The sequence below is a fragment of the Mastigoproctus giganteus genome, chromosome 14 (assembly GCF_048544385.1).
Source record: "Mastigoproctus giganteus isolate SK-2022 chromosome 14, ASM4854438v1, whole genome shotgun sequence".
Classification (NCBI taxonomy): domain Eukaryota; kingdom Metazoa; phylum Arthropoda; class Arachnida; order Uropygi; family Thelyphonidae; genus Mastigoproctus; species Mastigoproctus giganteus.
In genome coordinates, this window is record NC_143588.1 from 35,798,883 (window position 1) to 35,814,857 (window position 15,975).

The window sequence follows — 15,975 nt, forward strand, 5'->3', positions numbered from 1 at the left end:
TAGAAAAATAATTATAATAAAATATTAATTACTTCAGAAAAATGGCACGATATTAGTTCAAAATTATGCCATCCAGTTTTGCTAATGAAGCTTCCAGCAGCCTCCCAATAATGCCGCAGAATCAGTTGGATGATTGCCACTTAACCTGCATTCTATTGTTTTATCCTTTTATCATGTTAAGCAAACTTTCAAAGGAGCAATTTAGTCTTGCTTGCTCTTGTGCCAAGGATCCCTCACTAAACCAACCAGTTAAGCAATTTGTATGCCATGTTATTGAAGTTGACAGACTGATGTATTTATGAGACAGACATATATTCAAATCTAAATGTTTTATTAACTGTGACAACTGTATGTATTTCATTCTTCATACATATTTTTCTTTCCTCAATTGATGAAATATGTGACATACGACATACATTAACATATGTACTTTATAATAGTGGGATTTTATATTAAAAATTGTTGCCTCTCCCCTCCTCTCCATTATAACATTACTATCATAGTGTGGTGAAGGTAAAGAAAGAAACTATGAAATGTCCACTGGGAGCTTATCACTACTCTTGCTAAACGGAGAACGTATCAGTCGTATACCAATAAGCTTTTCTCTAGGTTTTAGGTTGACAATGTTGCAATATTCATGATGGCAAAATGCACACGAATGTGAATGAAGGACATCAGCACTCAGTTGCTGCCAGTGAAAAACTCCTTTCCGACTACAGGTAGTCTCCTCCCATTCTCTTGGTAAACAGAGAATACGTGTGATGAGTCAGTGGTCCATTGACAAGGTTTCTTGTCGTGTGCTTGTCAACAGTCAACTGGCCAATGGTTCATGTTGATAATGACAAATTGATGTGTTTGTTTATTCATTACTAATGGTGAAAGAGGATATCTGGCATTTTAATATTTGTTTCTGATTGTGGGCACTGTTCAAAAATTTCTAAACAGTACGTGACTTTTTCTTTTTTTGGATTAGAGCTGCTTTATGTGCAAAAGTCAGCCATATTTCATTTTTATGTAGTGGAAATGAGATGTAGTGGATCAATAGTTCAGTCTAGTGAGCAGTCAGTCCGGGTGTGTTATTATAGGTGAAGTCTCAGGTCAGTATCTTTGTGGATACTGAGTTTGTAGTAGAGTCTGCCAGTTGGTATGCACATACAGAACAATTAATATGGGCAGCTAAGTCTATGTGGGTAACAAAGTTTGTCAGTTGCAATCCAGTTTAGGAGGGTCTCTTCGGATAGTGTTTGACACATCCGTGTGGAGAATGCAGTTATACCCTCTGTTAAGACAATATTCAGGAGAATTCATTCAGGGTTATGTGTGTTGTTCAGCATCAGATGACTTCTTTTTTTGAATACTGTTGGCATAATGTAAGAAAGCATTGTAGTTTTCCCTGGAGTCTAACAAAGAGGGTGCCTCTTGAAGTGAATAAACTTCAGTTAGCAACTGAAGTGGTTGCTGAGGATCCGCATAGTGTGGACATTCTAGTAGTATGTGCTCTGCCATTTCCTGGGAGCCACAGGTGCAATAGGGAGTTTGAGAGAGGTGGAAGCTGTTCAGCTTGGCATTCAGGCCACCGCGTCCACTGAGTATATATGTTGCATATAGTCCTGGATTGAACTAGGAGAGGAACTGTTTATTAAGCTCCCTGACTGTAGGGATAAAGTGTAAAGTGTGTTTGGGGTCTAACGGTACCAGGGGTTTCCCCCATCTCTGCATATTATATATTGTTTTTGACTGTAGGGATAAAGTGGAATGTGGTTCTACCAAATAGGCTGTTCCAATTCTGCTGCCAAATTTGGATAAACTGGGCACGGAACATCCTCATTTCAATCGCAGGGGCAACTGTCAGTTTCAAAGGGACTCCATTTATTTCTGCTGGAATCATGATTGTCAGGTGATATTTGAGGTATGAACGCATGATCTCTAGGCAGATGGGCAATTTTCCACAGATAGCCTGGAGTGCTGGAGTGGAGACAGTTCTGCAGGCTCTGGACACTGTTTGGAGGATTATCTTGTGTGCTTCAGTCAATCTCTTCTGGACAGACTTGTTCTCAATGTCGTATCCCCATGCACCAGCACCAAAAGTCAAAATAGGCAGGAATTGAGACTCATAGTAGATCCTGAGAGTGTGAGGTTTTAAGACCCCATTCTCTCCATGTGACTCTAGCCATCTTCCCAGTTATATTCTTGATTTTTTTTTTTCTTTGAGGTAGTCACAGTGTGGTATGAAAGAGCTGTTGTCATCCAGTACTACTCCTAGGTATTTGTATGTTCCTGTGTATTTGATCTGGGCATGTCTGTACTTTACTGTTGGTGGTCTACAGGGATGGGATACACTTAAATAGAAAGGGTGCAAGAATATTTGCTGATGCTATCGAGGCAGTGTTAGGTGGGTCGGAAAACTGCTAGCTTGGGGGGAAACAAAGACCAATAGATTGACAGTAGCCACTGGCAGTGGTGAAAGAGATTCTTGCACTGCTTCTATTAGAATGAGCAGAAGCCTGAAAAACAAGATGCATGGTATTTCAGAGACTGCTGGGAGCCATTGCGGTACAAGTAAACACATGGGTTGTGTAGGGTAGCTAAGAATAGAAACAGGTGCAGATATACTTGCGTGTACACCAATGCTAGGAGTTTAGTAAATAAATTTGATGAATTTGAGGTATTGCTCAAAACATCGAAGGCAGATATTGTTGGGATATCAGAGATGTGGTGTCACACAGATATAAGGGATGCAGAACTGCAATTTGGGGAGTACAACGTCTACAGAAAGGATAGACAGGATAGGAAGGGGGGAGGTGTTATGCTATTAGTTAAGAAACACATAAAAACCAAGGAAGTGAAGCCAGTCGACATCGCTGGACAGTGCAGTGTGGAGTCAGTTTGGTGTGACATAAACATTGGGAGATCAAAATTGAGAGTAGGAGTGTGCTATAGGCCTAATGACTCTGATGAGTATAATAAGGAACTGTACAGGGAAATAGAGTGGGCCAGTAAATCAGAGTGTCTTATAATGGGAGATTTTAATTTCCCAGATATTGACTGGATTTTGGGGGCTGGTTACTCACACACTAGCAGGGCTTTTGTGGATTTATTGGATGATTGTTTTCTACATCAGCATGTTCGGGAGGCAACTAGAGGGAGTAATATTCTTGATTTGATTATCAGCAGTGATTCTTCATGCATTAAGAATCTGGAGATAAATGAACCACTAGATGGCAGTGATCACAGTGTGCTGAAGTGGGATTTACTCAAAGAGGTAACTACCATTAGGGGTAAAGGGAAGGGTTATTGCTTCCGTAAAGGCGACTACGATGGACTGAGACAGTATTTAAATTCTATACAGTGGGACCAACTGATGATGTTACCAACAGCAAATTCAAAATGGGAAGCATTCAAAGAACTTATCTTGGAAGCTACTAGGCTTTACATACCAACTAAGAAATATTGTTCAAGGTTTAGGCCAAAATGGATGTCAGATGAACTAATGAGGCATATGGCAGAGAAGAAAAATGCATGGGATACATACAAATTAACACATGACACAGAAGCCTATGATAGATACAAGTTGATATGCAACCAAGTTACAAAGGAGGTTAGGCAGGCGAAGGCAGATTACGAGAAATCCTTGGCAAGGGATGCAAAGAAAAACAGCAAAGAGTTCTTTACTTATGTAAACTCTAGAAGGAAGGGGATGAATCAGATTGGTCCACTTGATATTGATGGGTCAACTGTTGATGATCCTGCTCAGGTAGCTAACAAACTAAATGAATATTTTGCATCGACATTCACACATGAGGAGTTATTCAGCGAGGGGAATGCCAGAGGTGTATTCAACTCTGGTAGTAAGCTACAGAATCTTGAAATAACTGGGAGTGAAGTGGAGGAGAAACTGTTGAAGATAAACACAAGAAAGGCACCCGGGGTGGATGGGATCTATCCAGTTATATTAAAGGAGGCAGCAAAGGAAATAAGCAAACCCTTAGCCATAATTATGAGAGCTTCCTTGGACTCAGGGGAGATACCCATAGACTGGAAATGTGCAAATGTGACCCCAATTCACAAAGGAGGATCAAAGGCTGACACAAGTAATTATAGACCTGTGAGCTTAACTTCTGTTCCAGGAAAATTAATGGAGGCACTGGTTAAAGAAGCACTGCAGGATCATTTAGACAAGACTTCAGTTATAGCTCAGACACAGCATGGTTTTGTTAAGGGGAAGTCTTGCCTGACCAACTTGATTGGATACTATGATGTGGTCACAAAAGAACTGGATGCAGGGAATAACTTTGATATTATATACTTGGATCTTAGAAAGGCTTTCGATACTGTTGCACATGGAAGACTGCTACACAAATTGGAGCAGTGTGACATTGGAGGTAAATTGCTGCTATGGATAAAGGGGTGGTTGAGGGGGAGAAGACACAGAGTGGTAATCAATGGACACTGCTCATCGTGGACTGATGTTGTTAGTGGAGTCCCTCAGGGCTCAGTGTTGGGTCCATTATTGTTTTCTGTATATATAAATGATATTGATGATGGTATGTCGGGCTCAATGTCCAAGTTTGCAGACGATACAAAGGTTGGCACGGTTGTCAAGGACACTACTGACACTATGCTACTGCAACAGGATCTGGAAAGGTTGAGCAGATGGGCCGAGAGGTGGCAAATGAAGTTTAACATTGACAAATGTAAAGTACTACACATGGGAAACAGCAACCCCAGAGCAACGTATCAACTCTGTGGTACAACACTGACAGTAGTAGAGAATGAAAGGGACTTGGGGGTGGTTGTGCAGGCAGATATGAAGTTCTCTGAGCAGTGCAGACGGGCTGCAAGAGTAGCTCATGGAGTATTGTCAATGATATACAGGAATTTTTCCAGCAGGGATGAGGAGGTGATTATTCCATTGTATAAGGCGATGGTCAGGCCACACCTAGAGTACTGTATACAGGTCTGGAGGCCTCATTTCAAGAAGGATGTAGAGCTGCTGGAACGAGTACAGAGAAGGGCAACAAGATTAGTGAATGGAACAAAGGGGTGCTCTTACGAAGAAAGGCTTAAGTTTTGCAAATTACAGTGTCTGGAGACTAGGCACCAGCGAGGTGATCTGATAGAGGTGTATAAAGCCTTGAATGGTTTAAGCATGCTCAATGCTGATGGGATTCTTCCTCTAGCTCAGAAAAATCACCTGAGAGGGCATAAATTCAAATTGAGGAAAGACAGATGTAGGATAGACGTGCGGAAATTTGCCTTTAGCCAGCGGGTGGTTGGTTGGTGGAACAGACTTCCATCCCTTGTGGTGGAGGTTGATAGCCTAAATAAGTTTAAGGCTCAGCTGGACAGGTATTTTGAACGAACAGAGGGGTGAAATGGAAGTGGTTTTTTTTTTTTTTTTTTTCTATCTGATGCTGCATAAGCTTGCTTTCTTGCATCAAATGCCTCTACTAATGCTAATGCTAATGGTCGCTAGGTGTTCATTGTACTCTTGATGAGCATTTGTCGGGTCTTGGTGGTGGAGACTGTTAGTTTGTTTATTTCACACCATTCTGCAAGATCATCCATGATGCTGTTGGCAGCAGTCTCAAATTTATATCTGGATTTTCCATACACTACATTGGCAAGATCATCAACATAAGCCAGCTTGACAGTGTTGTTGTGGGTTCTTTTCAGCCATTTGTCAAAAACAGCATTCCAGCAGAGGGGCTTTAGAACAGAGCCCTGAGGACATCATCTGGTAATGTGCCTCAAGTCCAGTTACCCCGAGAGGTATCTGGACTTGAGTAGGTATATGGGTTTGGACACCTCAGCTTCCCTGAACCTCTCCAGAACACTTTGCCACCAGAGTGTAAAATGCCCCTTTGAAGTCCACAAAGAGATAACTTGCAGAGATTACTTGCAGTAAAGAGAGCATGAATTGCAACCTCCACACAGTGACCCTTTTTGAAGTCAAATTCCTGGGAGTACATTAAATCCTTTGCCTGGTAGGTTGCAGAGAATCTCTGAGCCAATAACTTTCCTAGTTATTGGCTCAGAGTGCCGTGCAGATTGGCTCACAGCCTGCCAGCAGTGCAGACGGGCTGCAAGAGTAGCTCATGGAGTATTGTCAATGATATACAGGAATTTTTCCAGTAGGGATAAGGAGGTGATTATTCCATTGTATAAGGCAATGGTCAGGCCACACCTAGAGTACTGTATACAGGTCTGGAGGCCTCTGGAGGTCTGGATTTCAAGAAGGATGTAGAGCTGCTGGAACGAGTACAGAGAAGGGCAACAAGATTAGTGAATGGAACAAAGGGGTGCTCTTACGAAGAAAGGCTTAAGTTTTGCAAATTACAGTGTCTGGAGACTAGGCACCAGCGAGGTGATCTGATAGAGGTGTATAAAGCCTTGAATGGTTTAAGCATGCTCAATGCTGATGGGTTTCTTCCTCTAGCTCAGAAAAATCACCTGAGAGGGCATAAATTCAAATTGAGGAAAGACAGATGTAGGATAGACGTGCGGAAATTTGCCTTTAGCCAGCGGGTGGTTGGTTGGTGGAACAGACTTCCATCCCTTGTGGTGAGGCGCCTCCGTAGCCAGGTGGGAAGGAGCAGCGGTGCGTTAGCACACGCTTCTTGATTAGACCGGGGTTCGAGCCCGTCACCACCAAATATGGAGGATGCGGAAAGGTCAGGGAATGACCACCGCATATCCCGGAGCAATATGGCCTTAGTTGCTAATGCTCCTAAAAACCAAATAACAACAACAACAATCCCTTGTGGTGGAGGTTAATAGCCTAAATAAGTTTAAGGCTCAGCTGGACAGGTATTTTGAACGAACAGAGGGGTGAAGTGGAAGTGGGTTTTTTTTTTTTTTTTTGGCTGATGCTGCATAAGCTTGCTTTCTTGCATCAAATGCCTATGCTAATGCTTTGCTGAGTGCAGGGCGATTGGGTGATGCAACTCTGGTTGATCTTTTGTTTGGTCATTCTTAAGCAGAATTTTAAGATGAGCACACTTCCAGATGGTAGGGAAGACTCCATCATGAAGGCAAGAGTTGAAAAGGTTTTGCAGTATAGCTGGAGAGAACTGCCAAAGCTTTTTGATGGCTTTGACTTCAATTTGGTCCGAACCTGGGCATTTGCCAGATTTAATTGTAGCTATTACACTTTCATTTCCTCTCTGTCAAAGTTTTTCATAGGGGTTTTCCTTGATAGGCAAGGTCATCAATACACATGTCAGCCTGGATGTTTGATTCTTTTCTATTGTCATTCTGGTGAACGATGGAGTCCAGAATCTTGGAATCTGATTGTTCCCATGAGAGGGTGTCAGCACTGTTTCTGTCTTGGATGAACTGTAACCCAGTCCCCATGGGTGTGGGTTACAGTTCCTCTCAACAAGCCTTTCCCAGGCAGAATGCTTTTTATGGTTTATGATTCTGTGATATATTCTTCTATTTTCTTTGTAGATCTCATTTAATCTATTGACTTCACAACTCGACCTGTTGTTTCTTTTGTACCTTTGGAAGTTTCTTCTAGAGGTTCTCATCAGTTTTCTCTGTGCAGTAAGTTTTCTATTCACCAAGGAACATGATTGGGTTGTCTCTTCTGTCTAGGGATGGATACAGTTCTCAAGTATCAGTTTCTGTACTTCCAGTGCCCGGGTTTTGGCTGCAAGTACTAGTAGTCTGGTCTGTTGCTCAGCTGTAATTTCTTGTATGTGCTGTGCAAATATATCCCATTTGACCTTTTTGATGTTGTATCGGGTGAAATCTTGAGAGTACGACCTTCTTTCAGGATGTTCAGACTATACTGTAAGTAATGGGATTGTGGTCACTGCCAAATCACGAAGTATGTATCTGCCGTTCACCAATCCTATTTTGGAGAGTAGTATTAGCTGTAGTCACACAATATATGATTGACTTTATGAGGTGACACAGGTTGGTGGGTGTCCGGGGGTGTCGATTATCTTTAGACCATTAGCTACAGTTAATTCCTGCAGAAGTTCATCTTTGGAATCTGTTCTTGGACTGCTCCACATGGTGGAGTTTGCATTAGCGTGTGCTCCCACCATGATACTTTTACCATTAAGGTGCTGAATGGCTTCATCCAGTTGCTAGGAAAGTCTGTATCACTTGGTTGTATCTGCTGCATTGCATATATGTGGACAGAATACGTACTTGTCTGAAGAGTCCCTCTATGCAGGCACAGGCAATGTGGGTGCTACATAGCCTGATTGAGTACAGTGAGGTGACGATCTGCGATAGCGATGGCAGCTCAACATCTGGCAACATCATTACCACCCTGGCCTTCCTTGATGATAGTAGACTTAACCACTCAACATCCTCCCCTGGAGCCCCTTAACAATACCTTTTGTATGAGTACAGTTCCTGCAAACAGGACCTGGATTTTATGGTCTGTAATGATTTTGGAGACCTGATTCATTACCGATAAGGACCTTTGAAGTTTAGTTGTAGTATTTTAATTCTGTTGGCTGTTGATAATGTTCTGTTACATTTGAATGTAAAACAAGTCTGTTTTTTGACTTCTTGTGCTCTTAAGTATTTCAGGCATTTGGGATCCTGATAGGAATGTGAGTGGTCCCTTTTTCTGCTCTTGCAGTTGGGGTATGAGACAGGTTTTGCTTTATTTGGACATTCAGTGTAAATGTGGCCTGTATTGGCACAGTGACCATAGGTTTGTCTTCCTGTCTGTAGGCCTTTGCTGAGTGGCCATAGCCCAGATACTTGTAACACCTTGTAGTGAGTATAAAATCTCTAATGTAATGGATTGAGTAGTATTTTGTTTCTCTCATTAATGAAGGCTTTCCTAATTGTTGCCAGTTACTTCCAGTATCCAGTTTTTGGTACTCTTTTGATTTATTGGATGTTGCAAAGCATACCTTTATGGATTTCAAAATTTGATCCTGAGTAAATCCATGGTCTTTTAGTTCTTAGTATAGATATCCTGTATAATTTTCTCTGACTTCAACTCCTTGTGTGCATCATATAGTATCATTGTTGATCCTAGTTCCCATGGGAGACCAGAAATGAGGTTCAGCTCTGCGATCATCCGACAATTCCTGATTTTCTGTAAGTCATCTTCTGTAGCTGTTTCTATGATAATATCCTATTCTCTTATCATCCTGATGGATTTATTTAATGATGATGACGTGGGTCACCTTTGTTGGTCAGGTGTTATTTGGTCTTGGTATCCTGTTGTTGATTGCACTGTGCATTGGGCAAAAGTGTGTGGCCCAGGTGTGGGAAATTCAACTTGATTCTTTTCCAATGTTTCTCTCTCATGTAGTCTCACTTTCAGAGCAGCATTCTGGATCATAAGATTATTCATCAGTTTCTCCATATCTGCCCAGATTTGGTAAATTTCAAGCACCATTTTGCCTGAAACCCTACTGCCTTCTTTGAAGGCCTTTCTCAAGGCTGTCCGAAGAGCAAAAATATATTCTGTATGTGGGCCTTCTGTAGGGTTTGAAGCCACTCCATCTGTCATTCATTGCATTTTTGCGCTTTTCTTGAGATAGTTCATCCCGGATCTTCCATGTCTTGTTTAGGTTCATCAGCTGGTGAAAAGCCTGTTGACAGAGACACCCCTCTCTGGGGTGTCTCTGTCAACTTTGAAGTTGCGATTAGAGTAGGGCACAATTTGTAGTGGTGGACTAAGAATATTCTGAGCAAGGTGTTATTGATGTCAGTGAGTCTTGAAAGGGAAATGCTGTTCATAGCTTTTTTCGCCTAAATATTGTGACCTGAACTTTTCATAAATATAAATTCTTGACCTTTGCTCATGTATGTTTCATTTTCAGCTTCAGGCTGAGAAAAGTTAGAACTATATAATGGCACAGTAAAAGTGACAGTTTTGTGTAGTGATCACACAGTATGGAATTAGATGGGGAAATATGTCAAGGTCATTTGTTTATTTTTGCAGCACGTAGCTCTAAGTTCACCTGCTGTTACCCTACAGTATGCAGGGTTGAGGATTAATGGGATGCTTTAGCAGTTGTCTGGACAAGGTCACACAGCTTGTTCTCAGAAATATGTTCAGAGAACTGTCAGAACAATGGGCGAATACACAGGTAAAGGAGTTATGGCAAGGAGCATGCAGAAATACAAACATACTTATCTTTTGTCTATGCTTATAATTGAATGGTCACATCTGGCATTTATAGGAGTCCTTTTTGATAAAGTTGCATTGAAAAGGAACTAAATATTGCTTCTCAATACATTTAAAAAAAAAAAAAAAAAAATTAGGGAGCACAACAGCATACAGCCGTTCACATTCATCCCCCTAGCGGCACTCTGCTGGCAGCTCTTAGGAGACCATGCGCACCCTGCCATGTTGCATTTTTTCCCTGAAAGAAATGGGATCTTCCAAGAGAATAATGCAGTGTGTCATCCGGCCCTCAGTGTGCACAAGTAGTTCAAGGGGAACACAGAGAAGATATCACCTATCTTGATTGGCCTCCAAATTCGCCCAACTCCAATCCAATTGGATGGTTTGGAATATGGACATGCAGCTGTCATATATTCTGACACTGTGGAAAGCCTTGGAGGAAGCATGGCTGCAGATCCATGTCAATGTCTTTAGACACCCAGTGGAGTCAATGTCTAGGTGAATAACAGCTGTTATCCATGTGAACGGTGGCCCAACATGGTATTAAGTAGGTGTTCATAATTCAGTGATTAATGAGTGTACGTTTGTGTGCCTTATATAAATTAAAGTATGCACAAATATGCATATTGTATCGTATAATAACATTAACTATACAACCTTTCCATGAATTAACCTATTAAGACACAATTAAATTTTTGTTATTTTTAAAATTTTGATACTTTTACTAAATTAAGTCAGTTCATCACACAATTCTATATTCATCATGCAATTAATATTTTGCAGCATAGAAATTAATCCCTTGTTATTATCACTGTTTATTAATTCATTTTTACTATGTAGTTTTAGCTACTTACATTGTTTCAAGCTCCACTTTCATAAAAAAAAGGAAATATACAACACACATCACTACTTTTCATTTTAGCTGTTCATTGCTCCAGAACAGTGAGCAACATATCTGAGGTTTGAGCAGATACCCATTAAAAAGTTTACTTCTCAAAAGTGAAGCTATTTCCTTTATCGCACAAAACGTTCCTCGCAGAGAGCAAAAATTTGAAGTCATAAACAACAAAATAATAATTACATGACTTATATGTATGAAAGAAATATTTAGAATAATTTTTAATTAAGTGAGGCGAGATACCGAGAAATTTCTCTGTATCTTGCTTGTTCAGCGTCCAACCCTGGACAGCTGTAATCTGTTTCTGCATCTTGGTGTATGTATGAGTAGTGAGTGAAAATGTGTATGGCAGTGTGTGCTTGCTTGTAGCTCTCAATCGCATCCATGTTGTTGCACTTTATTGACTTACCAAAATATATTTCCTTCTCCCAACATGTAGAAACAAATGCATGTTTTAATTAAAAGTAAATATTGTGGATTAAATGTAAAAATGAATCGTGTAAACAATTTATGTAAACTGTGATATTTAAGTATGCATGGGTGATTGACTATCTATGCTTATGTGTGTGAGAAAGTATAAATATAAGGGACTGAATGTTAGCTTGTGTTTGTGAGTGTGCATATATGTTATAAATATTGTTGTTATTATCTTATATGTGCATCTCTGTTCAAGTGCTGGGTGAGAAACGTGTCTGCTCAACCTGCAAGGGAAAAAAAATAGTGTAAGTATAATCCTATTCAGGGTACTGTAGTGAGTGGGATGAGTGAGTGAAAAGATGGCTGAATGTGAATGTCCTATATATGTAGACTGTTGTACCCTAAATATGGATGTAAAAAAAAAAAAATAAAATAAACAAAATAAAAAGATAAGTTATACTTGCTGGTTGAGTTATATGTGCGAGTGAATGTCAGGTCACCCGTGTAAGGCTATGCGGTGACTGAGTGAATGTTTGTAAATACGTAGTATATATATAAAAAAAAATAATAATAAAACAAATGCGATTGCCTGACAGTTGCTGTGTTTAGGTGGCACTTGTGTCCTATCTGGCTGAATGATGATGAATGCAATATGCAAATGTATGTGAGAGAGTTGCCGTATGTCTTACTATTCAGTCTGTCCCTAAATAAATTAAAAAAAAAAGAAAAGAAAAAAAGTCTGTATTTATATATGTGTGAGAGTTGTATAAATGGGCTGAATATGTGGAGTGCATGTGTATTCTGACAGCTCCCCTCACTGCAGTGGGGGCAATCTATTAGCATTAGCATTAGTAGAGGCATTTGATGCAAGACAGCAAGCTTATGCAGCATCAGCCATAAAAAAAAAAAAAAAAAAAAAACCCACTTCCACTTCACCCCTCTGTTCGTTCAAAATACCTGTCCAGCTGAGCCTTAAACTTATTTAGCCTATCAACCTCCACTACAAGGGATGGAAGTCTGTTCCACCAACCAACCACCCGCTGGCTAAAGGCAAATTTCCGCACGTCTATCCTACATCTGTCTTTCCTCAATTTGAATTTATGCCCTCTCAGGTGATTCTTCTGAGCTAGAGGAAGAATCCCATCAGCATTGAGCATGCTCAAACCATTCAAGGCTTTATACACCTCTATCAGATCACCTCGCTGGTGCCTAGTCTCCAGACACTGTAATTTGCAAAACTTAAGCCTTTCTTCGTAAGAGCACCCCTTTGTTCCATTCACTAATCTTGTTGCCCTTCTCTGTACTCGTTCCAGCAGCTCTACATCCTTCTTGAAATGAGGCCTCCAGACCTGTATACAGTACTCTAAGTGTGGCCTGACCATTGCCTTATACAAGGGAATAATCACTTCCTTATCCCTGCTGAAAAAATTCCTGTATATCATTGATAATACTCCATGAGCTACTCTTCCAGCCCGTCTGCACTGCTCAGAGAACTTCATATCTGCCTGCACAACCACCCCCAAGTCCCTTTCATTCTCTACCACTGTCAGTGTAGTACCACAGAGTTGATACGTTGCTCTGGGGTTGCTGTTTCCCATGTGTAGCACTTTATATTTGTCAATGTTAAACTTCATTTGCCACCTCTCAGCCCATCTGCTCAACCTTTCCAGATCCTGTTGCAGTAGCATAGTGTCAGTAGTGTCCTTGACAACCCTGCCAACCTTTGTATCGTCTGCAAACTTGGACATTAAGCTTGATATACCATCATCAATATCATTTATAAATACAGAAAACAATAATGGACCCAACACTGAGCCCTGAGGGACTCCACTAATAACATTAGTCCACGATGAGCAGTGTCCATTGATTACCCCTCTCTGTCTTCTCCCCCTCAACCACCCCTTTATCCATAGCAGCAATTTGCCTCCAATGTCACACTGCTCCAATTTGTGTAGCAGTCTTCCATGTGCAACAGTATCAAAAGCCTTTCTAAGGTCCAAGTATATAATATCAAAGCTATTCCCTGCATCCAGTTCTTTTGTGACTGCATCATAGTATCCAATCAAATTGGTCAGGCACGACTTCCCCTTAACAAAACCATGCTGTGTCCGTGCTATAACTGAAGTCTTGTCTAAATGATCCTGCAGTGCTTCTTTAACCAGTGCCTCCATTAATTTTCCTGGAACAGAAGTTAAGCTCACAGGTCTATAATTACTTGTGTCAGCCTTTGATCCTCCTTTGTGAATTGGGGTCACATTTGCACATTTCCAGTCTATGGGTACCTCCCCTGAGTCCAAGGAAGCTCTCATAATTATGGCTAAGGGTTTGCTTACTTCCTTTGCTGCCTCCTTTAATATAACTGGATAGATCCCATCCACCCCGGGTGCCTTTCTTGTGTTTATCTTCAACAGTTTCTCCTCCACTTCACTCCCAGTTATTTCAAGATTCTGTAGCTTACTACCAGAGTTGAATACACCTCTGGCATTCCCCTCGCTGAATAACTCCTCATGTGTGAATGTCGATGCAAAATATTCATTTAGTTTGTTAGCTACCTGAGCAGGATCATCAACAGTTGACCCATCAATATCAAGTGGACCAATTTGATTCATCCCCTTCCTTCTAGAGTTTACATAAGTAAAGAACTCTTTGCTGTTTTTCTTTGCATCCCTTGCCAAGGATTTCTCGTAATCTGCCTTCGCCTGCCTAACCTCCTTTGTAACTTGGTTGCATATCAACTTGTATCTATCATAGGCTTCTGTGTCATGTGTTAATTTGTAAGTATCCCATGCATTTTTCTTCTCTGCCATATGCCTCATTAGTTCATCTGACATCCATTTTGGCCTAAACCTTGAACAATATTTCTTAGTTGGTATGTAAAGCCTAGTAGCTTCCAAGATAAGTTCTTTGAATGCTTCCCATTTTGAATTTGCTGTTGGTAACATCATCAGTTGGTCCCACTGTATAGAATTTAAATACTGTCTCAGTCCATCGTAGTCGCCTTTACCGAAGCAATAACCCTTCCCTTTACCCCTAATGGTAGTTACCTCTTTGAGTAAATCCCACGTCAGCACACTGTGATCACTGCCACCTAGTGGTTCATTTATCTGCAGTTTCTTAATGCATGAAGAATCACTGCTGATAATCAAATCAAGAGTATTACTCCCTCTAGTTGCCTCCCGAACATGCTGATGTAGAAAACAAATCATCCAATAAATCCACAAAAGCCCTGCTAGTGTGTGAGTAACCAGCCCCCAAATTCCAGTCAATATCTGGGAAATTAAAATCCCCCATTATAAGACTCTCTGATTTACTGGCCCACTCTATTTCCCTGTACAGTTTCTTATTATACTCATCAGAGTCATTAGGCCTATAGCACACTCCTACTCTCAATTTTGATCTCCCAATGCTTATGTCACACCAAACTGACTCAACACTGTACTGTCCAGCGATGTCGACTGGCTTCACTTCCTTGGTTTTTATGTGTTTCTTAACTAATAGCATAACCCCTCCCCCCTTCCTATCCTGTCTATCCTTTCTGTAGACGTTGTACTCCCCAAATTGCAGTTCTGCATCCCTTATATCTGTGTGACACCACGTCTCTGATATCCCAACAATATCTACCTTTGTTGTTTTGAGCAATACCTCAAATTCATCAAATTTATTTACTAAACTCCTAGCATTGGTGTACACGCAAGTATACCTGCACCTGTTTCTATTCTTAGCTGCCCTAACACAACCCATGTTTTACTTGTACCGCAATGGCTCCCAGCAGTCTCTGAAATATCATGCATCTTGTTTTTCAGGCTTCTGCTCATTCTAATAGAAGCAGTGCAAGAATCTCTTTCACCTCTGCAAGTGGCTACTGTCAATCTATTGGTCTTTGTCTCCCCCCAAGCTAGCAGTTTTCCGACTCACCTAACACTGCCTCGATAGCATCAGCAAATATTCTTGCACCCTTTCTATTTAAGTGTATCCCATCCCTGTAGAAGCAATCTCTCCTGTTAACAAGTACAGTCCAGGCTGAAAAAAATTCCACCCCTTGAGCCTTGCACAATCTTTCCAGGGCCGAATTGATCGACAAGGCTCTCGTCATATACTCCCTCCTATCGTGTCTGGGCAGAATTGCAGACACTTTCAAATTCAACCCTAATTCTCGGCTTTTGTTCAACAGTGACCTGTACTTGTTAAGTAATTCTGCCGGTCTCCTACTCTTAATATTATTAGTGCCAACGTGTACAACTATATCACCTTTTGTGCCCTTAAAAGATGATATTCGCTCTACAACGTCATCAACCTTTGCCCCTGGCAGACATACCCTGGTCCTGTTCCACCTATCCTTTTTACAAAGCATGTTCCCCGTTTCCCTGACAATAGAGTCACCAACAACTACTAGTTCCTTCGGGACCAGCGCATTTTGCCTTGGGGATTGTCTCTGTGTCACGCGATGTCCAAGTGCAAGCTCTGGCGTTGATGTGGGCAGCTGAGAGCTTGATGGGCCCCTCAATTTAGTTTCTTCGAGGGCATCCACCCTGTCCTTCAAGCTCTC

The 15,975-nt window shown here is 41.1% G+C and overlaps 1 protein-coding gene across 1 annotated transcript in view; it reads left to right on the top strand.

Annotated features, from left to right (window-relative positions):
• Positions 1-15,975, top strand: part of Nup75 (nuclear pore complex protein Nup75) — a 459,526-nt gene that overhangs the window by 30,656 nt on the left and 412,895 nt on the right. Inside the window, exon 4 of the mRNA XM_090389073.1 lies at positions 974-1,061. Within this exon, the coding sequence (XP_090245199.1) occupies positions 974-1,061 (88 nt within the window). The remainder of the gene's footprint in view (positions 1-973; positions 1,062-15,975) is intronic.